This window comes from Callospermophilus lateralis, chromosome 13 (genome assembly GCF_048772815.1).
Source record: "Callospermophilus lateralis isolate mCalLat2 chromosome 13, mCalLat2.hap1, whole genome shotgun sequence".
NCBI classification, from domain to species: domain Eukaryota; kingdom Metazoa; phylum Chordata; class Mammalia; order Rodentia; family Sciuridae; genus Callospermophilus; species Callospermophilus lateralis.
The window spans coordinates 94,227,394-94,253,784 of record NC_135317.1 but is presented as its reverse complement, the minus strand read 5'-3'; the positions used below and the strand labels follow the sequence as shown (position 1 = coordinate 94,253,784).

General features: G+C 33.8%; 1 protein-coding gene across 5 annotated transcripts in view; it reads right to left on the bottom strand.

Annotated features, from left to right (window-relative positions):
• Positions 1–409: 409 nt before the first annotated feature.
• Edem3 (ER degradation enhancing alpha-mannosidase like protein 3) overlaps positions 410–26,391 on the bottom strand; it is a 70,924-nt gene continuing 44,942 nt past the window's right edge. Inside the window, exons 14-21 of one of the 5 annotated variants that reach the window (XM_076831422.2) lie at positions 24,923–25,088; positions 24,549–24,703; positions 23,467–23,623; positions 21,004–21,195; positions 19,591–19,756; positions 15,958–16,143; positions 3,957–4,385; positions 410–1,938 (exon numbers count right to left, since the gene is read on the bottom strand). In XM_076831422.2, the coding sequence (XP_076687537.1) occupies positions 3,976–4,385; positions 15,958–16,143; positions 19,591–19,756; positions 21,004–21,195; positions 23,467–23,623; positions 24,549–24,703; positions 24,923–25,088 (1,432 nt within the window). In that variant the 3' untranslated portion in view covers positions 410–1,938; positions 3,957–3,975. Of the gene's footprint in view, positions 4,386–15,957; positions 16,144–19,590; positions 19,757–21,003; positions 21,196–23,466; positions 23,624–24,548; positions 24,704–24,922; positions 25,089–26,391 lie in introns of all 5 variants that reach the window. The other 4 variants (XM_076831421.2, XM_076831424.2, XM_076831423.2 and 1 more) reach the window with 4 other exon arrangements.

The following is a 26,391-nucleotide window of genomic DNA, read 5'->3' as shown; positions in this document are numbered from 1 at the left end:
TAAAAACAACAGTTACCAATGAATTGCGCTCAGAACCCTTGAACAGTACAGATGAAAAGCACAATGTCATGGTATAAGGAAATTACTTCACTGGAGTTAACAGGGAAGGGTTGGTGTTACTTTGGATGATAACATTAAGAGGCCAAGTGATTTTATTAAATATAAGTAAGCTCAAAATATAAGCATGTTACCAGGACTGACACTGAATTATTAGTATTTTTCCAACCATCATCTGAGGACCCTTGGCACTGAGTTGTGGAATTGAATTCAACATATGCCTGGATTCCTATACCCAAAGATGTCCCCCAAATTCAATGCCCTGGGATAATATGAAAAGAAAAAGAGAACAGAATGGTGAAAAAAATTAAAGATATCCAAACTATAAAGATATGAACAATAACTCTAAAAGTTCAAATTAAAACTAGACCTAAATATTTACATATTTTATTAAATCTTTACAATCAGTAATTATAATCAAATACACAATTATATACAAGAATTATATACATTTGCCCAGACTTTTACATCACAGTACATAGTTTCCCTTAGAAATATTGTATACATTTATCACCAAACAATAAAACCCAACAACATAAGTGTTACAGCACCTGTTAGTACAGACATCTTTTTCATAAATTACATCATAAGAAAATATACGGCTGTAAATTGGGCTTTTAAAAATGTCTTTTATAAAATCTGAACATACAATGTTTCATTCACAGAATGTTTTTTTTTCTATGTTCTGACTGAAGCCTTGTGCATAAAACGACCAGTTGAATATTTACTAAATTCTACCTACCGCTCTAAAATTATAAGCACTATTTAAATTTCTGATGCTGAGCTTTCTTTATGATGAATTTGGCATGGGGTTTGGTGAGAGAACAAATGCTGGCTTCACTATAAAAAGGGTTCTGTGATAGTAATTTAAATCTAAAAGAGTTCTCAAGAGATATATTAGGGAAATTAAACTCAAAGTGCACAATTTTTCATTTTAAAATCTAATACTGTGAAGAAAAAAGGAAAAGGAAAATGTTACAAAGTAATTTGTTCTGAAACAATTATACTCTTTTTGGAAGCCTATTACAGTTAAAAAGAAAAAAGAAAACTTACCCAACAAAATATACCATCCCAAACATATCTAGTAAATTACAATTCTTCACACTTAAAACTTTATGGAAAAAGTACTGCAAATTAGGGCATATTATTTCAGTGGATTTTTATATGCAAAAAAACCTATAGCTATTTTTAGTAGGTAAACAAGTTAAGTTTTAAAACTTGAAAATACCTGAATTAAATACTTGCTCTAATAGATAACTTTTAACTTTCAGATAAAATCCTTACTTGGTTCCAGGTTTGTAAACATTATATAAATCTTTCTTAGTCAATTTTATGGCTGTGGTGATCATTTCAGCTCTATTTCTAAGCAGTCAACATTTAACTGAGGTAGACCAGATGTTTCTAAATTCAAGGTCTCATAGAGTTCCCTGAATCTTTAGCAAGTAAATAAAACATCTATGCAAGGTATTTCACAAACAAAACATTATAAAAACTAATGCTGTTTGAATTTTTTAATGAATTAAAAAATGACTTCATGGCAGTGTGTCAAATAAGTAAATGAATGCTGAGTCAATTATGTTGGTGTTTGAAGCTGAATGAAAAAAATATATATATACATATGTATGTGTGTGTGTATATAAATATATATATATTCTTAACTAGGGAAAAATTGTATATAATTCATTCTGGGTATTAAGTATAACTGATTAAACTTTTTTTCCCTCTTTTTAAGAAAGGATTTAGTTTATCAAACAAGTGAATGATTTGCTTCTAAATCTCAGTGAAAGGCAACAACTCCCCCTAATGGCCAAAGGGAGAGTAGCAGTAAGATGGCTGTTCCCAAAGGGCCTGCCACAGCATCCTCCATGCCATTAAGTTTTCCTTGTTGGAAAAAAAAAAAAATTATGTGGTTTTGATAACTCAGAAGAATTAGATTTAGACAGAAATGCTTTGAGTTACAAATACAAAATCAAATCAACGTATATAAGGCTTCTGTAATCAAAGTCTTAGAGGAACATCTGCTCCTTTTCTCCAAGCCCCAGTCCTATAAATCAAGGCAAGTCAAGTAATTAAGCTTCAGCTATTTTGGCAGCTTTGCAATTAAATAAACAAAGCACTATGTCTATCCTTCTGTATACTGTATGTATTATAGTTCTATCTTCTTACATCAAATTTCACATGCAGAGACTAAAAATATCCATTTTTTGGTGTCAGGTTTTAAGGGCCAATAAAGGTCTTGTTATACCACTTTTTCTCCCCCTTCCCTTCCCACCAAAGTGAATTCTTTATTAGATTTGTTACTCACTGACCCAATTATGTTTATATTGAATTTAAAAGCAGGTATTTAACCCTTTATAAAAAAATATATTTACCTGGAATCTAAGACATACTGTACATGAATATATACAAGTACAATACAGCACTGCTGTTCTTCAACAGCTCCATATATAGTGTAGGTTATTTAGTACCTCAAAACCAAGTTTTAGGAAAAGGTTATTGTGTGATGTCATGGTAAAAAAAAAAAGGAATTAAGTCTCTCAAATATTCCTTTATAACTGATTAAGATAAGTTTAAGAAAATAAATAAAATAAGTAAAGCCATGATTTCAATAATGGGCTGTCTACCAATATCAACAACAAAATTTCAACAATTTAAATGTGGCCAGCACCAGACTGCCACCAAAAAAAAAAAAAAATTTTCCTTAAGCTATATGGCTATATGTAGTTGCTACTGTGTAAATTTTTTACACAGGTTACCATAGACTAATTTTCAAGTCCACATCAGAAAGAATATGTTAAAACAAAAACAAAACAAAACAATCCTAAAAACCATGATTCAACAGAAAATGTGACAGATTCCTTAGGTATAACTTTAGAAACAAAAGTTTCAAAGGAGAAAGATGGGAATTTTAGACTACTACCACTTTTATCATGGCTCCATAAAATAGAAAAATGCAACAGAATATATTCAGGTTGGCTATCCAGGCCTGTTGGCTCAAATTGCATACTAAACATGGGCTGGAGTAAGGCTGATGGCTAGAGGTAACCACCTCCAAAAGAAATGACTGGGAAAGATTTATAATCTACCCCACAAGGACATAACTCTAAGCTCCATTTAAGAGTAGTCACAGCTTTCCCTACGGAAGGCCCCATGGAAAGTTCATATTGCAACTTACAATTTCTCCCTTCCTCAATTTATCAAAAGTATTAAGTAACCAATTTCCATAACATATGACCTTTTACCTCATCCCACTGATTAGTCTTTATGTAGAAAACTCACTGAGAAAGTATATTGGTTTCACCTTTGGTTTAACTGAAAAGAACATTGTTCGGGGTGGGGGGGATCAAGTCATTTTAATCATTTGTCACTGAACAAAGTAAGCATAAGTGATGAGCAAAAACTTTTTATCATGAATGTATTTGTTTCATAACCAGTTAGGTCACTTAAAGTGATTTTGTGAAGGCAGCATAACCAGAATGCCACAAGACCCATGTCTTCCCAAGAAGAGCCTCTTACCCCAAAACCAGGAAAGCAGAGCTTCCTTTAATTAGAAATCTACACAAACTCCTATTTCCCACTCAATTATTAACTGAATGTGTTTCTTGTCTATCCAGAGACTAGAATATAGTTCCTAGAAATGCCCAGTAATCTTTCCCTGGCCTGACATGCTGCAGGGTGTGCAACACTGTCATTTGAGGAGAAGACTGAGTTTTTCCATTTTGATGGGACTGTTTAAACAAGACCAATTCTAACACAGCATGCTCCAGATTCCTATGACAACTACCAATCCCAGTCAGAACGTGGTTGCTCATCACCATACTTAAAGCCTCCCACTGGAGAGCCTGCTCAGTATAAGGGTGTCTATGACCACAGTTTACCTTTGCTTTTAAAATACCTACCACAAGATTCTTTAGTGAGTCATAGTTCATCCTTCTCCATCATTTCAAATGCTTCTATATCTTCATTCCAGTCTGCTAATATGGAGTCTATAGGCTGGACCTTTTTACCCCAGCTGACGTTAGGATTGGAATCTTCCTCAGTTTCTGATTGTTCTTGAAGTTGGTTATCTAAATCTGTACATTCACCATCAAGATTTGTAGTCTCATGGTCTTCTGTGGGATTAGAAGTCTGTTCAGAAGGGGAAAGGGCTGCAGCATCATCACTGTCTGCCGGAGACAACGACTCTGGGTGAGAGTTCAGAGAACTTTCCTCAGGAGACTCTTGATCAACCAAATCAACTGCCTGAGAAATCGATATAATCTGTTCAGCACTTTGATTCTGAGAATCATTTTCAGAGGATGGTTGTTCTTCATTTTCCATTTCAGGATCTGTATAGAAAAAAAACAAACTTCATACTACTTTTCCTCTCAAATTTTACTACTGTACTTGAAAAGCCATACTGGTTTTTGCAATAAAAGAAAGAATAAAATGTCAGACAATCACATTAATGTAGAACAGTGAACATTAGCACTGAAGAGAAGATGATTGTCTTCTAATAATGCAAACACATTTTCTTAATATTTATTTTGCAAAATATGCCAGCATTAGGAAATAAGCATTCTTCCAAATTGAAAGGAATGACCAATAATAGTGAAGACTGACTTCAATGAATACTAGTAAATACCAAAAAATTCATTCAACAATATTAAAATGCATACAAATTTGCAATAAACAACAAAAATTCATTAAATATCTAAATTTAGGAAAGTTTGTACATGAGAATAGTACATGAGAATAGAATAAATAGAATACAATTTTAAACAGCACATATCACCACTACTATATTTTAAAATAATGTGTCTTTGAAAAGTGAAATTACCACTCAGTAAGCTGTGAAGATTCATTTAGCAAGATTTTGGGTGAATACAGGTATTAAAGCTACAGATCAAATAAAATATTTTTACAAAGACAAAAAGAGATTATTTACAAAACTTCCCATTGTATGTGTATGAATTTTAAGGTGTATTCATTCTAAAATTCACTGCAAGGCTGAAGAGTAGATTAAACCTCTTGTAATAAATATACAGTGAAACAACTAGAGGCATTTTATTTAAGGTTCCTGCAAAAGTGTTTAAATAGTATCAATGCCCACATGCTATATCTTAGTTTCTGCTTCTGTGATGCAGTCAGTCAGCAGATAGCTACAGAGTGTTCACTGTGCGTGGTACTAGAGATAAAATGAGGGATAAAATAAAATGCTGTCCCTACCCTTATGCATCCCATAGTCCAAAGGGGAAAAAGATATTTAAATACACAAAATACATCTGTGACACATATTTTGAAAGAGGTGTGTGGTGTTAGGAAAGATTATTGAAAGTAAAGAAATGAGAGGTTCCTTCAGAAAGTAACACTTGAGCTGAGATTTAAAGAATAAGCTGAGTTCATTAGTCAAAGAAGGAAAAAAAACCCCAGAAAATCTGAAGAAAATGTAGGCATGCAGACAGGATGTGAATTGATTCATCCTGCTTAAGAAGGAAGTTTATGTCCTTAGGTTTTGGTTTTTTGTTTGTTTGTTTGTTTTGTTTTTTGAGGGAGAAGTCCTCACATATCTTCTCTGTCTTCTGAGCTATGGAAGAGGTAAATTTAATTGAACAGTTAGGGAAACCATGATGGAATTCAAAGAAATCAGGGAGCTAGTTGCTTAGGGCTTAAGTTCCAAGGAGAACCAAAGAAAGATATTTAAGTTTCTTTCTGGATTATATTGTTGTAGTTTAGAAGGACAGAAAAGGGTACAGGATTGTGTTGCCTAGTAGTTAAGACTGAGCTTCTGACTACATATAATACAATATTACTTTTGAAATATAAATAAAGCAATAGGATAAGAAAATAGAATAAATAGTATAAGTATAGGAAACAGAACTATAAAATTATTGTAAATTATTATAAAAACCTAAAGCAACTCTAATAAGAAAATACTAAGGCTAATAAAGTAATTTAATAAGATTAAAATCACTGCAAATACCTATCAATCCTCTATAGTAGCAATCACAAGCTAAAAATAAAATCATACTTTTTTCATAATAAAAACAAAATAAAGCTACAAAACAGAACTAAATTCATTGTGAAAGTTATAAGTCTCATATTGCTTACTACTATAAACTCATAATAAAAACAACACAGGATCTGATACACACACACACACACACACACACACACACACATAAATATCTACCCAGAAAGTCTTAATTTTTTTTTCATTTATATATGACAACAGAATGTAGTACAATTCACACTATACATATAGAACACAAATTTTTTGTATCTCTGATTGTATACAAAGTATTCACACCAATTTGTGTCTTCATACATGTACTTTTGATAATGATGTCCATCACATTCCACCATCATTTCTAACCCCATGCCCCCTCCCTTCCCCTCCCCCACCCCTCTGCCCTATCTAGAGTTTGTCTATTCCTCCCGTGCTCCCCCTCCCTACCCTACTATGAATCAGCCTCCTTTTATCAGAGAAAACATTTGACATTTTGGTTTTTTGGGATTGGCTAACTTCACTTAGCATTATCTTCTTTAACTTCATCCATTTACCTGCAAATGCCATAATTTTATTCTCTTTTATTGCTGAGTAATATTCCATTATGTATATGTGCCACATTTTTTTAATCCATTCATCTACTGAAGGACATTTAGATTGGTTCCACGGTTTAGCTATTGTGAACTGAGCTGTTATAAACATTGATGTGGCTGTGTCCCTGTTGTATGCTGTTTTTAAGTCCTTTGGGTATAGACCGAGGAATGGGATAGCTGCGTCAAATGGTGGTTCCATTCCCAGTTTTCCAAGGAGTCTCCATACTGCTTTCCATATTGGCTGCTCCAATTTGCAGTCTCACCAGCACTATATGAGTGTACCTTTTCCCCTACATCCTCGCCAACACTTATTGTTATTTGTATTCATAATAGCTGCCATTCTGACTGAAGTGAGATGATATCTTAGAGTAGTTTTGATTTGCATTTCTCTAATTGCTAACAGTGATTGAACATTTTTTCATATATTTGTTGATTGATTGTATATCCTCTTCTGAGAAGAAACTGTCAGGACCTTGGCCCATTTATTGATTGGATTATTTGGGGTTTTTTTGATGCTTAGCTTTCTGAATTCTTTATATACCCTAGAGATTAGTGCTCTATCTGATGTGTCAGGGGTAAAGATTTACTCCCAAGATGTAGGCTCTCTATTCACCTCACAGATTGTTTCTTTTGTTGGGAAGAGACTTTTTAGTTTGAAAGTCTTAATACTTTACCTTTAAATTAGGAAAATGTTGTTAAGTATGTGATTACAAATGAATTCCATTTTCTTTTTTTTGGAACCAGATAGAATTATTTTAAAGTTCCTATGCAAGAATATATGTCAAAGAAAGACAAGATTCTGGAAAGAATCAGTAAAGGCAAAAAAATTCATACCAAAAAACCAAATGACTCAATTAATGGGCAAATGATTTAAACAGACACTTCTCAAAAGAAGAAATACAAACGGCTAATGAATATATGAAAAAACATTTAATATCAGTAGCAATTAGAGAAATGCTGATCAAAACTACACTTATAGTTCATCTCGCTCCAGTCAGAATGGCAGTCATCAAGAACACAAATAATAATAAACTCTAGAGAGAACGTGTAGAAGGAGGAACACTTTCACACTGGTGGGATTATAAAATTAGTACAACTACTTTGGAAATCAGTATGGAGGTTCCTCAAAAGGCTAGGCATGGAACCTCCATATGGCCCAGCTATGCCACTCCTAGTTATTTATACTGACAAAGTGAAGTCATCATACCATAGTAATGCATGCATACCCATGTTTATGGCAGCACAATTCACAATAGCCAAAAATAAAATCATCAGCCCAGATGTCCATCAATGAATAAATGGATAAAAAAGTATATATATACAATGAAGGTTTATTCAGCCATAAAGAAAAATAAAATTATGTCACTTGCAGGAAAATGGATGGAACTAGGGACTATCATGTTAAATGAAATAAGCCAAACTTAGACAGTCAAGAGTCTTATGTTTCTCTCATCTACAGAAGCTAGAGAGGAAAAAGGAAAAGAAAGGTGGGGTAGATCTCATGAAAATCAAAAGGGAGTCAGTGGAGAAAACGGATCAAGAAGTGGGAAGTGTAGAAGGGGAGTGCTGGGGAGCTTGTTATACTGTATACTGTGTGCATGTATGAATAGGTAACAACAAAGGCCATCACTACGTACAAGTATAATGTACCAATAAAAAAGTAGGGAAACTGAGAAACAAAGTTTGTATTTTCAGTCCTTTTGCTACTCCGAGGCCAAGAGCTTGCTTATCCTGGTGATTTGCCTTCAGTTTCCTGAAGGTGCTTTTTCCACAGTCGAGGTGAGGCTGATGCCCACTGAAATTGAAAATAGCTGTACAAGTTCACTTTGTTTTCTCTGATTTCCAGGGCTGATAGGTAGCTTTAATAAGTACTCTTAAATTGATATACTATCTTGATTCTGTGTTTGTTCCTTATTAATTTAAGAATGGCTTGAAATCATGTTGATATTTGAGTGTGGGTATGCAAGAGAAAAGCATACTTCTGCTTACTTGTCCTGATTTGAAAGTGTTATTTTTCTATATAAATGCTCTACCATAGAAATAAATGTGGCTATACTAACTGTCAAAAAAAGTGGGAGTAAAAATAAAGAGTAAGGGGAGAGCTGCCATATTAGACATTGAAATTATTCAAAACAAAATATTTTATTATTGGCATAGGAATAAATGGATTAGTAGGACAAAAATGCAATTCTAGAAAAAGACCCAACTATGTAAAAAATATTTGATATATAGCAAAGATGGTAGTTTAATTCCAAGAGAAATGGGTGGTTTGCTTAATAAATGGTATTTAATAACTGACCACTCAATTGAAAAGTTAGGATTCTACTTATATTTAAAAAATAAATTCCATGTGAATTAAAAACCAAAAATTAAAGAAATGGTAAAAATTCCAGAAGAAAACTTAGGAAAATATTATGTACACCTAGGAAGGTGTGATCTTTTGAAGAAAGACTGGAAACCCAAGATCCTTAAATGAATTAATTAGTATTTCTGGTTCCATAAAAATTTTATATAAAATAAATTAACATAAAGTCAAAAGATGCTATGCCTTAAACAATATATAAATATTCTCTCTATAACTGTCTTTTATATGTATATATCCTTCTACACATAAAAATAGGTCCTATAAATAATGTAGAAAGACACACAATCTTACTTAAGGAAGGCAAAACTTATGAATAGACAACTTAGTCAACTTAGTCCCTTTATATTTTTCATTTGTGTTAATAACAAATAATACTAATAACAATAATTTTGTCACTGTGGCCCAGTCCTGTGTGGCTCCTTTAAGCTATTAACCCATGTGGGACTCACTGAGCCAACATTACAGAAAATATTCCTTTTGAACCAATATATTATTCTTAGTCTTGTCTTGAAAGCCTTACCTTGGCCTACGTAGCTTTTACATACCAATATGCTTCTGATTTCATTACTAACCTTATGAATAAGATTTCTGGATATTGCCTTGCATCACCAATTAAACCTGTCACTTATACACTGTCTTCTTAGGATGCTCCTTTCAACTGTAATTTACTTGTCTGTTCTAGTTACACGTCTTTGGACTCTCGAATACAGACATACATCTCTGAAGAAGCAAGACCAATCTCAATGAAAAATATACATGTAAAGGCAAATCTGCTGTACAATTAATGGAAACATGCACTCTCATTTCTTGCTACAAGGGATATGAACTGCTACTGCAATTTGCAACATTTATTAAAATTAAAAAACCTTTTTCGCCAGCACTCCATTTTAGTAAACCTCAATTTTTCCACAGGTAAAAGTATCAACAGATAAGAAGACATGTACAGGATGTTCCCTGCACCACTGTATATAGTGATAAAACAAACTAAAAATTCTAGAACTGATTTGGACACTTAACAGTGAAATGATTAAATAAATCATTGTAAGTCATACTACAAAATTTAATGTAGCTTTTAAAAGAATAGCTTCTGCTATCCTACTAGCATGGAGCAATGAACTTAATATGGATTTAACTGTAAAAGGCAGTTACTGAATGATATTTATAGTATATACCATTATTGTGAAAAGGAAAAAAAATCTATAACTTTGAAAGGTATGAAGTGCAAAAGAAAATAACAAAGATTACATACCAAACTCTTAATATGGGTTGGTTATCTCAAGAAAATGAGATTATTTAAAAACTTTTAATATACCCCTGAGTGAACTTGTTACAAGTTGAAATTTTATTAAAAAAAAAAAAAGCAACTGGGCACGAGGATGCACAATTGTAATACTAGCAGCTCAGGAGGCTAAGACAGGAGGATCACGAGGTTCAAAGCCAGCCTTAGCAATGGCGAGGCACTAAGTAAGATCCTGTCTTTAAATAAAGTTTACAAAATAGGGCTGGGGATGTAGCTCAGGGGTTGAGTACCCCTGAGTTCAATCCCTGGGTATATCCCTCCGCCCCCCACAAAAAAAGAAAGTTTCCCAAATGCCAAATGTTTTCTCTGATATAAGGAGACTGATTCATAGTGGGGTAGAGAGGGGGAGGAACAGATGAACTCTAGATAGGACAGAGGGTGGGAGGGGGCAAGGGGTTAGCAATGATGGTGGAATGTGATGGACATCATTATCCAAAGTACGTGTATGAAGACACGAATTGGTGTGAATATACTTTATATACAGCCAGAGATATGAAAAATTGTGCTCTATATGTGTAATATGAATTATAATGCATTCTGCTGTCATTTATTTTTAAAAAATCAATAAAAAAGTGAAAAGGATGGTGGGAAAAGATTCCATAACACATAACAGATATAAAAACATGTCTAACAAATCAATAAGAAAAATACAGACAACCCAACAGAAAAATGTGCAAGAACGTTGAGGAGGCATTTCACAGAGGAGAATATCCAATTGCCCTATAAATACATGAAAAAGGAGTCAACCCCATTAGCAACCAGTGAAATGCAAAAACTGAATACAAATTAGATGCATTCATGAAGAACACTATCCAGAATGGCTAAAATTAAAAGAAATGACCATAATAAGCATCGACAAAAATGTGGAGTAAGAGAAGCTTCATACACCACTGGTGAGAGTGAAAATTCGTATAATCCCTTTGGAGAATAGTTTGGCATATCCGCTAAAGCAAGCAAGCATACATACACTCTATTATCCAGCAACTCCATATGGACATGCTCAATAATGATTATAGCAGCTGTGTTTGTAATAGACCCAAACTGGAAACAAACCACATGTCCAGCAATAGTAGAATGGTTAAATAATTTGTGCTATGTTCATACAAAAGAATTTGATATAGCAATGAAAATAAAGTCTACCCATAATATGTATAAACTTCATAAACACATCATTAATCAAAACAACCCTGACTTAAAAAGCATACTGTGCAACTTTATTTCCATGACTCTTGAAAAATAGAGTGTTTAGAGATGCCTGATTAAATGATAATTAAGAATGCCAAGTAAGTGATGATTACAAAAAAAATAGTTTTCCAAATGATAGCAATAATCACGGTATGAGGCCAACTAAATTGAAAGGTAAAGGTGGATGGTTAAGTTATCAAGAAGAAAACATTTTGGTTTTCACAAACTTATGGAACTATATAGAATGAGAAATACAGGCAGCAGTCAGGAAAATAAAAATGGCAGTTGGAGTTAAGGTCCTTCATACTACTATAAATCTTTATTCCAAGACGCTTGTTTTTTTACCAGTGATCATACTTTCAAGAGTATAATTTTTATATTGTGGGCATGTCCATCATTATGTACAACTATAATGCACCAATAAAAAAATTTTAAAAAAAGAATGTAACTATTACATTAAATTCTGGAATGCTGTAGCAGAAATACAGGAAGCAAAGAAAGAAGAAAATCTTGAGATCCAAAGAAAAGAAAATCAGTATTAATAAAAAGGGACAGGAATCTTAGTAAAGACTTAAGAAATTGGATTTTCTTCCTTCCTTCCTCTGTACACTGTTTACTGAAGCAAGGAATACAGAGAACTATTTAATGTAAAGAACTATATAATGTCATATAAATATCATAGAACTATAAAAAGACACCTTAGATTTTACGGGACAGTAAGAGAAAGTTTCTTACCAAGATGCCGTTTCAATTGGACATTTAGGGGACGGGGACACATTTTCTAGTGTTCTCAAAGGGGAAAAGGGCCATGGGGATAGGGAACGAGATCGATAAGACATTTCCAGAAAGAGGGAAGATATGTGCAAATGCAAAAGAGCATGCAAAAAAGTGCAGTCATTAGAGAAGGACGGTAGCTAAGTAGCAATTCTGCCAATAAAAATGTTTGGGATGTTCCTCTCCAGGCAAATATGTTCTAGAGTTTTTTTTCCTTGGAGTCAAATCTTTTCAGCCATCTGAATTCTATAGTTCAAGTATAGAACATATTCACCACAACCAATTTGAGCAGGGAATAATCTTAGGAAAAGTGACACTGCCTGACTTAAATTGGGAGCAGTTCAAAGGATGAAACCTTATTTACTTTTGTAATTTTAATTATTTGTTTTAATGTGGTGCTGAGGGTAAAACCCAGTGCCTCACACATGCCAGGTAAGTGCTCTTACTACCACAACTCCAGCCCTGAGACCTTATTAATTTCAAAAATCTTTCTCCCCATTTTCTCTGCCTTTTTACCAGGTAGATACAAATATAGGAGTAGCCCTGAAAATGTCTTTCTATAGCACTGTAAGCTGCAAGCATGACAATGTACTGGAACTTCAAAATGCTGATTTATACTCCTTGAGAAATATTAAGGAAAAGAAGAAGTTGATTCTTAATTGTAAATTGCCTCAATTTGGATCTAAATGTAACAAAAGTTTGTCTTTTGTTTGTGGGCACTGGGATTGGAATTATTAAGTATTTTATAAACTGAAATTTCAGAAAGATGAGACACACGAGAGACAGTATTAAACATTTTGTTCAACAACAGAATGCAGACGACTTTTAGAAGTGCCACTGATTTGGCCCAAGGAAGCAATATTTTCACTTGATAAATCACTAATGTTTTATCATCTGAAGAAGAATGGGTAATAAGATATCTGAAGATTGTGGCAATCAGGCAGGACTATTTCACGTATGTGTACACTAATGACTAGAATTTACCAGAATAAGAAGATGGAAGTGGGAACAGGGGCTTTTTGGGGGCTTCTGTTTTCTGTGTTATATATGCAAAGGACTGCTCAATCAGTATGGTGTGACTTTATAAAGAAAAATACATATAGGTGGAATGAGGTTGTTAGAACAATTTGGAGGATATTTCATTATTTGAATTTTAAGGCTGTTACTATCTGATGTATTTATGTAATCTTAACTACTACCCATAATGATCCCAAATGGCCATACACATCTGTTTCTTCAGAATATAGCTGAGGAACTACTACTTCACAGTCGCCTGGGAAGCAAGTGACTGTGAAGTAGTGGGATCTGACTCCTGTCTGCAGAGAGACTGATTCAATACCTTGGTGTAGGATTAAGGAGGCTACACTTTTAACAAGTACATCAGCTGACTCTAATACAGGGGAGAAACATGTCTATGTAATAATTCAGGACAAATTAATGATAACACTACAGACCTTAACTTCTTAGAACATTATCCTAAATGAATAAAGTAGTTAATTTCATTAAATTATTATCATGGATTTTTGTCACAATCAAATATTAATAATTAAAACTTGTTGCTGATTTGGTTTGATAGAGCTGTATAGTTCTCAAAAGAGATGTTATACAACAGGATTTCTAAGACTTTTTATCTAAGGATCATGATGTAATAGAATCACAATAAATTTAAAGACCATCAATATATTTTTTAAAAAATCACTGAAATAATGTCCTTTCACTGTAAAATCCCTAAGAGTACTGTTTAACAAACTTCTTTTTCCCTCATAGAATTAGTCCTTTCTTAAATCCTTTCTCTAGTATGGGAAATACATTCTTTACCATAATCTTGTAGTTCTAACCCCATGTGTGCCCCCTCCATTGTCAGCTTTTAAAACAAATCAATATTTTAAAATTTTACTTATATTTAAACAAAAAATGATCCAAAGTTATAAATACCTAAACAACAATGCTGTTAGTACTGGGGATTGAACTCAACACTGAGCCACATCCCCAGCCTTTTTTGTATTTTATTTAGAGACAGGGTCTCACTGACTCACTTAGGACCTCGCTAAGTTGCTGAGGTGGGTTTTTAACTCATGATCTTCCTACCTCAGCCTTCCTAGCTGCTGGAATTACAGGCATGCACACCCAGCTTACAGTGACTCTTATATGAACATGAACTAGTGAATCCATCTATCATACAGAATGTATACTTTATAGAATTTGTTATGACAGGCTTGACAAAGAATTATATTTATTATGGGATGGCTGACTAGGCATAAAAATAATTTAATTACATTAAACAAGAAATTATGATGGTATTCACTGAAACAAAATTATATATGTATATATGTGTCTGTACAACACATACACATATATAATTTAAGGCTTATTAAGGCAAGATACTTACTACTATTAATAATGTAGCTTGGAATCATTTTACCTTTTAATATTGCTGCTGAAATTCCAATGACAGCACAAAATGGGGGGAAAAAGCAAAGGCATTAAAGAGTTACATAAAATAATATTAATTTGCCTATGTTTAGTGTGCCTAATTTCATGTATGTAGAAATGAAGATCTAAATTTAGAAAAAGGGCCTGGGGGAAGGGAGAAAATAAGGCACATAGGAGAATTTAAGAAGAAAACTTTGTATTCTACTTCCATCTATGTGTCCTTACATATATATATAGCCTATAGCCTACTCCATTGCTCTTCAGTAGCTGACAATGCAAAGAATCTTAAAGGGTAAAGAAGACAAAACACTGAGAAGCAAACATCAGATTACTAACAAACTTTTTTTTTTTTTTTTTTTTTAAGAATGTCCCACTTGGAAGTCACAATGAAATGAATCAGTTTCCTACACATCTACCAAATATGATAGGGGACGTAGAAACCCTATACAAACTGTACAACTCCACTCATGTAAGGGGGAAGGGAGGCACAGGGTGTCTGCAGCAAGTAAAAAAGACTGCTACCACAAGCAGGATCACAGCCCATGTCTGATGGTTCACATTCCTTCATCTCTCACCTATCCCTGGGTGTAAACTATAAAAGAATACCAGTAAGACCTTTCCTTTATATAGTAGTAATTTGAAAGCTCTTTTAAAACCTAACACTCACTTTGGCCTAAAGAGGACTACATGCTTTCCTGAATTAAGGCATGTTATCTTGTTCTTCAGGCACAGCCACTCTTATAAATACCCAGGTGATAAACTTAGATCTCAGCAGTACAATACTGCTAGATTTCTATGGCCATCATCAAGACAATGGTTATATGAGTATAAGCGGCTGGTGAGACAAATTACTATCATATATTAGATAACATCATTCTATACCACCTATCCTTTTTCCTTATAAAAGACATCAAAACAATCAGTGAAACTGAATGGAAAATATGAAAATGGCTTTCTTGATGTTGTGTATTTATCACCTGGACAGAACCATGGTAAAAATTATAAATTACATATAAAAATATAATTGTACAATCATTCTCATTCAGAAAACTGAGCAAATAAATATTTTACTACTCTTTATTTTCAAACCAAAATATATCCTGAAATCATCTAAAAATTTTACTTTACAAATGAAAAACTCACACACATACAACTCTCACTTTCTGGTAACTCATTTTTGTTGAAAAACTAGAAAAATTGAAGTTAAGCTGCACAAAAAAAAAAAAAAAAAAAAAAAAACAATTTTTATTTTTACCCTTACCTCGATCTTTTGCTTTATCAGAAAGGAGCACTTCGACCTCCTCATATTCCCGGATGGCATCTAATATGATACTTCCTTCCTTGCTGAATAAGAATAGCATGGGGATCTTGATGTCATCCGTATCCTTTCCATCACCTGCCATCTGGAACAGCGGGGCAGTATCACTGCTGCTCCCCTCATTGTCATCTAGACAAAATGAATGCAGCAAATATCAAGACATCTGTCCACTGAAAAGATTGATCATATGTTACTGCTCTTTTTTTTTTAACCTGTTGAGAGATTTAATCTGCATCAAGAGCCAAAAAAAACCCCAAACATTTTGGATCCATTAATTATCCTAAAGAAATAATTCAAAAAGAAGCAAAAAACTCCATGCCCAAAGAAGTTTACTGGACTGCTATTTATAATTGTGCACAATTATAAACTATTATAAACACATGATAATGAAATATTTGATGGAAAACAAAGAAAAACAGAATGACAAATGAATCACAGAATGCAAAATTCTATTATAACTGTAAAAATTTCATGTGCTTAGGGAAAAGCCTGGAAATAGAAAAATTTAATAAACCAGATTATAGTGTCAGAACTATGAATGAGTTTTTGTTGTTTTAGATTCCCTTTAATGACATTATTATAGGTCAAACATCCCTTATCTGAAAATACAAAACCCTATGAAATTACAGATTTTCAGATTAGGAATTTATATGAAACTCCAAAATTTGAAACACTTCTGGTCCCAAACATTTTGGACAAGGGATATTTATTCTATATATTGTCTTTAATTAAACTAAAAATTGATATAACTTTTATATGTAATACAAAGAATAATTATGACTATATATATTTTTCCTCTATAAACCACTTACACCATACAGTTATTTTACACTGGTTCAATAACATTTAAGCAGCCCTGTTATAATGGAGGGGTCAATCATGTCCACCCCCAGTATCACATGCCAACCTCCCTGAAGAAATTGCCTGTCCTATCTTAGAGCACTTGCTCTCATAAACCACTGCTAAGTGGAGAATACGACATATGACCCCCACTCTTAGTAGACAAAGGATGCTACCTGACTGTTTCCCTGGAGAACACAGAAAGACTGTGTCTGTTAGTGGTGAGTAGTAGTCCTGTTAAGTTATGCAGACTCAGGGTTGAGGCTGTCATTTAAAAAAACGATTGGAAATGATGAACAAAGAGGGAGCAGGCTGGTAAGAAGCTGGAGAAAGAGGCAGAATTACAAAGAAAAGCAGAGAGTCGAGAAGGATCCAGAGATGCAGATAGAAACAGAAATAGAAAAAATGTTAGTATCATGGTTCCTAGTGTCTTTTAGTTTCTACTGCTACCTCTAGCATACATATTTTAGACTTTGTAGTTCTCTGTTGTAACTTCCCATCTCTGAAGCTCAAAGCATTAGACAATAGAAACAAATCAGAGTGGCCATGTTCCAATCTAACTTTTTATAGAAACAGGCAGTGAGCTGGACTTGGCCTATAGTCTATTGTATGGTTTGGATATGAAATGACCCAGCAAAGCACATAAGTTAATGCAAGAATTGAAATAATTAGGGCTGGGGATGTGGCTCAAGCGGTAGCGCGCTCGCCTGGTATGCGTGCGGCCCGGGTTCGATCCTCAGCACCACATACAAACAAAGATGTTGTATCCGCCAAAAACTGAAAAGTAAATATCAAAAAGTTCTCTCTCTCTCTCTCTCTAAAAAAAAAAAAAAAAAAAAAAAGAATTGAATTCACACTCTTTACCCCAAATATTTTCACTGATATTAACATATAGAAACAGGTAACTAGGCTTTCAAAAAAAGATATTATAATAGAGAAATTATTAAGTCATTGAATTATCTGTCATTTATGTTCTCAAAATAATTAGATTATGAGGGTTGTCATCTAATCAATGGATTAATCCATTTGACAAATTAACAATTTAAATGGACTAATTGGGTGGTAATTGTAGGCTGGTGGGGCATGGCAGGAGGTATAGTTAGGTCACTGGGAGGGGTGCCTTTGGAGTTTATGTATTGTGTCCAGGATTCCTGCCACTTTCTCCTGCTTTCTGTATACCATGAGGTGAGCAGCTTTCCTCTACTGCCTGTCCTTTCGCTATGGTGTTCTGCCTCACCTTGGGACCAAAGAGATGGGAGTCAGCTAATCATGGACTGAATCTTTAAAACCATGAGCCCATAATAAACTTTTCCTCCTCTAAGGTGGTGCTGTTGGATATTTTGTTCATGGTAACATTAAGTAGACTACAACAATCCATAGTTTGCCAAATGCCGATTTATTAAATAGAAGTTCTCTTAATTCTTATTTAACTAATAAATCAATATTGAAGAACCCATATGGAATAAACAAAAGAAATGAAAATAAATTTTCACTGAGATAAATCCTAATTTTAAATGTCTTTTTTTCCTCCCATGGTACTAGGATCAAACCCTGGGCTTTCTACTATCCTAAACCCCCAGACCTTTAAGTGTCTTTTTGCTTACCCTGAATTCAGAAATCTATCCTAACTGTGGGGTGGGAGAAGATCCAAAATGGATTTTCCCTGTGAGAAAAACTGTACAGAAGAACTCACGATTATAGTAAGATCCCAGCTCTTCTACTTCTTTCGAAATATAAACTTCTGTTTTGTTTTGTTTTTTTGTACCGGGGGTTAAACCCAGGAGTGCTTCACCACTAAGCCATATTCCCAGCCTATATTTTTTATTTTGAAACAGGATTTCACTAAGTTGCTGAGGCTGGCTTTGAACATGAAACCCTCTTGCCTCAGCCTCCTGAGCCGCTTAGGTTATTATAGGCATGCACCACTGTACCTGGCTTCTATTTGCTTTAAACAGAAAAATTATGTTTCCCTTGACAGTAGTCATAGGCTGCTTGTCGAAATATAAGTGATTTTCTATGAAGGGCAAAAATGCAAAACCTACTGGTTGAAATATATAGGGTAAAGTGATTTAAAGCTGGTAATTTATAATTTCAGTAGAAAGATATATATAAGTGGATAAAAGTTTGCTGGTAACTAGTACTAATATTGATACCCTCTGTTATGCCTAGAAATTTTACATATGTTATCTTTAAACCTTGCAACAACCTAAAAGGTATTTCTTACCATTTTTTATTGGAGCTCAAAAAATATTCTACATAACAACAAAAGGTTAAAAAAAAACAAACAAACTGTATCTGGGCCAATGTTACACTGTGATTTTGTGGCAGAGCCAGGAACTATGTTCACATGTCTCTGGCTCCAAAGCTTGCATCTCTGAGAAAGAACAGAAGTTGTTAGGGGCTCCCCACTGGAGCTGGCAGAGTATAATTCTTGCCTTAAGAAGTCTCATGGGTACATTTTCTTTTCCACAGTATTGAGCATTTTTACTACTCCTCCACCACCCTCACTCTTTACCCCAAATATTTTCACTGATATTAACATATAGAAACAGGTAACTAGGCTTTCAAAAAAAGATATTATAATAGAGAAATTATTAAGTCATTGAATTATCTGTCATTTATGTTCTCAAAATAAAAATAATATGACAACTCTTTAATAAAACTTTAGAAAACAAAAGGAAGAATTCTAAAGCTTCTCTCTCCCTGGTCGACACAATGGCACAGAGGCTTACTTACCAATGACAATGCCACCGATGGCTCCAGCGTTCTGGATGTTGCGAGCCTTTTCTGCAAACATGCACTGTCCTCTTTGTATCAGTGCGATTTTTCCCATCACTGCCTCGGGGTTAGTAAGCTCTGAACAGCCATTGTATGGTTTACTGCTTGCCACAAATCCTCGAGTCTGTCAGAAATAACAGTAACTCAAATCTTCTATCTTCTCATATTATAATCTAGTCATTAAACCTCGATAAAGTCTATAGCTTTAATGAAATTAGAACTCATTTCTTTTCTAATGATAACATATCTAAAATAACTTGGCAAATTTTTTTGTTAACATTTTGTAACAGTACTCCATTGTGCTTTGTATTTGTATTGTGCTTTTGAATTTTGTAAAACATTTTTCAGAAATTACTAAACCTGATCTGTAGGATGACTGAATGAAACAATGCACAAATTTCCATCTTGTTACAGGGCAACTCAGGCCAAGGTTAACACAATTTGCTCAAAGATACAATAGTTTTAGCTATTTTCTATATTAAGCTCCTAAGTTATATTTTTGTTCAAATAAAGGTTCTACTAGTTGTTAAAAGGTCTGAAAATAATTTTTTTTTTAAAAAAAGATATTTTTAGTTGTAGGTGGACATACTACCTTTATTTTATTTATTTTTATGTGGTGCTGAGGATTGAACCCAGCACCTCACACATGCTAGGCAAGTGCTCTACCACTGAGCTACAAACCCAGCCCTTGAAAATCATTTTTTATATAAATTAAGGTACTAAGTCAGATCATAGAATCTGAGCAATATTTTATTTTACTTTATAGTTTTTAAGTGCTGGGGATTAAACCTAGGGACTCACACACATGAAGCATATGTTCTACTGCTGAACTATATGCCAACTCCCCCCAAATATATATATATATATATATATATATATATATTTTTTTTTTTTATGGGTTCTTTTTAGTTACACATGATAGTAGAATCCATTTTGACATAATTATACAAGCATAGAATACATCTTGTTCTAATTCAGACCTGGGTACCTCTCCTTCCTCTTCCCTCTCCCCATACCCTGTTCTCTTCCCTCTATTCATCTCTAAAAAATATGTTAAATAAAATTGTATATGCACATTACATACAAGATATACTTTAATTTTATTAAATCTGGGAGACTAGTTTTTTTGATTGTACTCAGGATTGAATCTAGGGGCTCATACACGCTAATCATGTGCTCTACCACTGAGCTATAGCCCTAGCTCCTAGGTTTTTATTTATTTTATAATTTAAATATGGGAGGGTGTGCTGGAGATCAAAACCCTATAGGTTTTTAAAAATAAATTAAAACCACTAAGTTAGAGACAAAGAAATTAGACAATACTAAATATTTTAAATTCAGTTTTGACAAGCGTATTTCAAATGGACATACCTCCTTATGTTTAGACAGATCCAGCCCAAACTGAGCTGGTCCGGCAGTCAACACTACCCTGCCAAAAAATGGGTGAGAGACAATTTGCACAGCTCGTGGAGGCAGTTGCTGCTCTTTTTGCTGCTGACTTGACAATTCAATCATCTCCTGCATGAACCTCAATCCATCTTCAGCATCGATTGAACTAGCAGCCTATGGAACAAACAGATTTGTTTCATCCTTCCTTTCTGGAAACTTCCACCATGTCTTTGATTTCCTAAGTGTACTGCACTATAGTCTCCTGCTCACAATTTCTCCTTTTAGTTTTAGATCACTGCTAAATTGGTGGTACTTGGGATTGAACCTAGGGGCTCATACATGCAAAGTATGTGCTCCACCACTGAGCTATAGCCCTAGACTTATGGGCCTTATTTACTTGTCCCCAAAATAAATATTACTTCCAGGAATTCTATTTTCTGAAAATAACATCTGTAATTTTTTTTTATCAATGTCTCTTACTATTCTATAAACAACTTTTGATGCAGATTGAGAATTGGACTTCTATCAATTGCCCAAAGGCTCCTTTTGCTTATTTTCCCTACTGCCCCCTGCCCGAAGAGATAAACCTTATATCTGACCAATATCCTCCCTCCTTGAAATCATGAACTAATAGGCAGATTCAATTTGATTCAGAACACACAAATCAGGCACCTATTCTATCACAGCACTTCCCTAGGCACAGGGGAGACAGCCCCGTAAGTATACTTCTAAACGAGAAAGACATGTAAAATTAACTATGATAAAGTCTCTTAAGTGAAAAAGTGGAATAGATCATAGGCAATAACTGATTTTGCTTGCATATTTGAGAAAGATCAGAATAACATTTGAATTGAATCTTAACCAAGGAAAAGTTGGAAAACATTGTAGAAAAAAGATGGTGGATTCTTGACACTTTACAAGAAAAACCAACAAGACTTGATGAAAGTTGGAGGGTTGAGGGCAGAATTTAAGCCTATTCTCAATTTTCTAGTGTTCCTGACTTAAAAGAATGATGTTAGGGTTTACTAATATAGAGAACAAAAAAATAAAAGATGGGCTGAAGTGGAAGTAGGAAGAGAGCAAAGGAGGAAGAGATGATTCAAGTTTGGACAGGTTGAGACTGAGATGCAGAAATGTATAACAGGTAGATTAAGGCTGGGTTTAGGACTGTAGGTAGTAGGTTTTCACACTACATCTAAGAAGTACAAAGATCACAGCTGAGCTGCAGAAACAGGGAGGCTGCTGAAGAAAAGGACAGAAAGAAAAGAATGTCACCTAGAGTCTTGGGTAGCACCTATGTTGAGGGAGTATGCCAAGAAAGGAATACAAAGGAATCTGCAAAGCAGTGAACAAAACAAACAAACAAACAAAAAACCTGTGTTGCCAGAATATCCTGGACACCAGAAAGGAAAATGTTTTAAGAAGGGACCAGTCAATAATTAGAGAAAAGTTAAAGCACATTAAGGATTAAAAGCCACTTGGTGGCAATTTCATCACTGGAGCCTAAGTGAAAGTGCTAGAGGCACCACTGTCACTACTAGGGAGGGAGAGTGAATCAATGAAGAAAACATCCTCTTTAATGAAGAATAGAGATGAAATAAAACTCTGAGGGAAATGTGAGGTCATGGGACATTTGAATTTGAGATAAAGATACAACTGAATATGATTCCAGTTTAAAATCATTCAGCAAACTAAATTTTCTCAGAATCTATGTGCTTAATAAGGTAAATAATGTAAAGGTCTTGTGTTATGAAAACTTTTAAAGTAAAAATCAATACAATTTTCCTTAAAATACATGTTACTTTCCTAGTCACAAATACATACAAATTTTGATTTCTACAATGATACTTAGATTCGGTAATTTTTTGGAAAGTAAGATAATGTGAAACACTGAGATATAAATATTAAAAGTAATTACTAACTTCTAAAATTATGCTTGAAATTAAAGTAATAATGAAAAGATGGACCAAGAAACAGAAAATTAGATATGGGTCCTATATTTGTTTGGGAGGGTGGGGGTTTACTGGGGATTGAACCGAGGGGCACTTAACCACTAAGCCACATCCCTGACCCATTTTATTTTTTATTTTGAGAGGTCTCACTAAATTGCCGAGGCTGGCCTCAAACTTGTACTCCTCCTGCCTCAGCCTCCAAATCACTGGGATTATAGATGTATAGTACCACACCTGGCTCTGGGTCCTGCATTTGACTCTATTAATATAAGCAAAATATCCAATCTGATTTAATTGTTATTATACTACAAAGGGGTTAGAATTAGATTACTTTCCAAGATACTTCTAAATTCTAAAATCCTGAGTCTCTACACCATGTATTCTTAAAAAAAAAAAAAAAAAAAAAAAGGCAGGTGCCATTATCTTATTAAAGCTAAGGAGACCAAAAAGGGCAGAGAAGAGAGTGTTTCTAATTAGTGTAGCAAAGTCTTACTTGGATTGCATGTTGGACCAACTGGACTCTCCCATCTTTGAGGTGAATCAAACTCACCCCCATCTTCTTCAGTATTTCTAAATGTTCAGGGTTAGTGGCCATGAAATCTCTGGCTCTCAGAGGGGGTTTAGCTCCACTCCTGAAACTCTCCTCTCTGCTAAAAATAATTATAGGCAAGGCTTTAAAAGTTCTGAATTAGAATTACAGAGAAAACATAGGACAAATTAAAATGTTGGATATTCGCAAATTTGCTAATTTTAGAACTAATAAAACAGAAATAGCTAGAACATTTATTTTTCTACACATAATTTAGGTTATTAATAAGTTGTATAACTTTCAAATATACTTTCCAGTTATAAAAGCATATATATCATCTAGATAAGGCAGTATTAGTCAACAGTACTCAAACTCTTTGAAGACATAGAGTAGGTAGTTGGGATTTGTTATTATTGGTGTCTATTTCTCAAAACAGTTTTTTCTCCCAATATTTAAAACAAAACAATATTTGTATTAGTGAATAATGCTCACTTAAAAAATTTTTTTTAACTTCTTTATAATGGCCTCCCTAATGTAACTATCTGCAAGAAAATGAACACATCAAATCAAACAGAATTTAAACCAAGAATCAGTAATACCTTTAAAAATAAAAACAAAACAACAAAACCCTGGTTTTCACTACCCAGCAGACACAGGAAAAATATTCTATTATGTATATATCCTCTATATAAAAATGAGCTAGAGATATTAAAAACTGTTACATTCTGCCCACTACTATTACTCAGTTCATTAAACAAAGGATTCATTGAAAATTTCCAAAATAATACATGACTGCAAATCAGTTTCACTGTCTAACTTTACTAATAATACAATGAGTGATATCTTTGGTCTAAGTGAATGCCTTGGCTGATGGAATATGCTCCTTAAGCTCTCTGTCATCTACTAAGAATTAACTGTGGAGTGCACACGTACAGATGTGCAATGACAAATCCCATCAGTGAGTGTAACGATAATGCACTGATAAAAAACTTGTGGGGGGGGGAATAATTAATTTTGGTATTAATAAACACAAAATTATACATTACACTCTGCTGATGCCTCTTGGACAGCTCTTATCCACCACATTTTTCAAGGGTTCACGAATGCTCTGGGCATACAATGGATCATTAGGGAAGAGAATCTGAGTATTTGGACAAGTCCAATCAAAATTACTGTCATCCAGTTCTGTATATTCTGAGGTCTACAATATAAAAGAATTTTATATAAATAAAAATGATTTTACTTTACATTTCATTTAAAAGAAACATTTAACAAAAACATAAGAAAATACTATATTTACTTTTTCTCTTAGCATACATGTATTTATTAAATTCTAGTCATGGATTACCTTTTACTTAGAAAATAAAACAAATACATAGAAATGTAAAAAAGAATAAGATACTTAAGTAAAAAAACTCACTGTGTTCTTCTTAGAGATGCTTTGATTTGTAGTAGAGAGCCAAAGGGGCAACAGATGAGCTTCTGTGGTAAAGATGTAATCTTCTATGTCAAAAATAATGTCTTCTTTATCAGCAAATAATAGATACAGATATTTAAACATTTCAGCCAAGAAGAAAGAATCCATTCTAAAAATAAAAAGTCACAAATAAACAAACACATTAAAAACATCTAAATGTCAACTACTGAAAGACAGTCAAGGTTGATGACCTTGTCTACACCAATTTTAATGTCCAAAGATCTATAGAATCTCTCACTTCTAACTGATACTGGGGAAGTATACTTTAAGGAAATAAAAAAAAGACCAGAGGAGCTGCCTCACACACAGACACACTAAATCTTGTTAATAATGAAGATAAGGTTTTTCTATAGGCCTCGAATGAGGGGAAGTTCTCTATTTTTTCTATAAAGGATCAATAGCAGAAAGGTGACCCAGATGAATTTTACTAGTGAAACCCATATAAGAATTTTCAACTAAACAGGCGTGGTAGCTCATGCCTGTAATCTCAGCGGCTCGGGAGGCAGAGGCAGGAGGATCGTGAGTTCAAAACCAGCCTCAGCAATGGCCAGGTGCTAAGCAACTGAGTCCCTGTCTCTAAATAAAATTTTAAAAATGGGGCTGGGGATGTAGCTCAGTGGTTGACTGCCCCTGAGTTCAATTCCCAATACCAAAAAAAAAAAAAAAAAAAAAAAAACAAAAAAAAAAACTTCAACTAATATTAACAGAATGGGATGAAGTCATATGGCTTTGATAAATTTTATTATGCCAAACCTCTGGCCAAATATACAAATATCCTGGTATACAGTAGGCACTCAATAAACATTTATTAAATTGAAAAGTTTAAAGAACATTACTAAATAAGCTGGAGAGGCATCAGACTACAATAGTGGAGAACATGGACTTTGGATACAGAAAGATCATCCACCAACTAGCTTTGTGATCACTGGGATATTGTATGAGAACTGTTGATTCAGTTTACTCTTCTGTAAAAGGAATATATCACAACACTGATATAAAGACTAAATGAGATATTATTTAGCACAGCACTTAGCATATACATGAGATCAATGCTACAGCTCTCCTTTTCTTATTACAAATGATTTCTTATTTTGGAACAAAAACTCACTTGTAAAGTTTCAAAATTGTTTTGCTCATTTTGGATGCTAATCTCATTAGAATGGACAAAAAAACTTTCCCTTCAACTTGTAATACACTTATCATAATTTAACCCTGAAGGGCTGATAGTTACCATCATGAGCAAATGTTATTTTGAGAATTGTAGACTAGTAAGCAAGACATTTGGCAAATTTGAGAACAAATTATAAAACATGATTTGTAAATATTTAAAAGAATAAGATCACTAAAATTTAATGAATTGGGTAAAATCAGCAAGTTAAATATAATATCCTATGATCTAATTTGTATTTAAA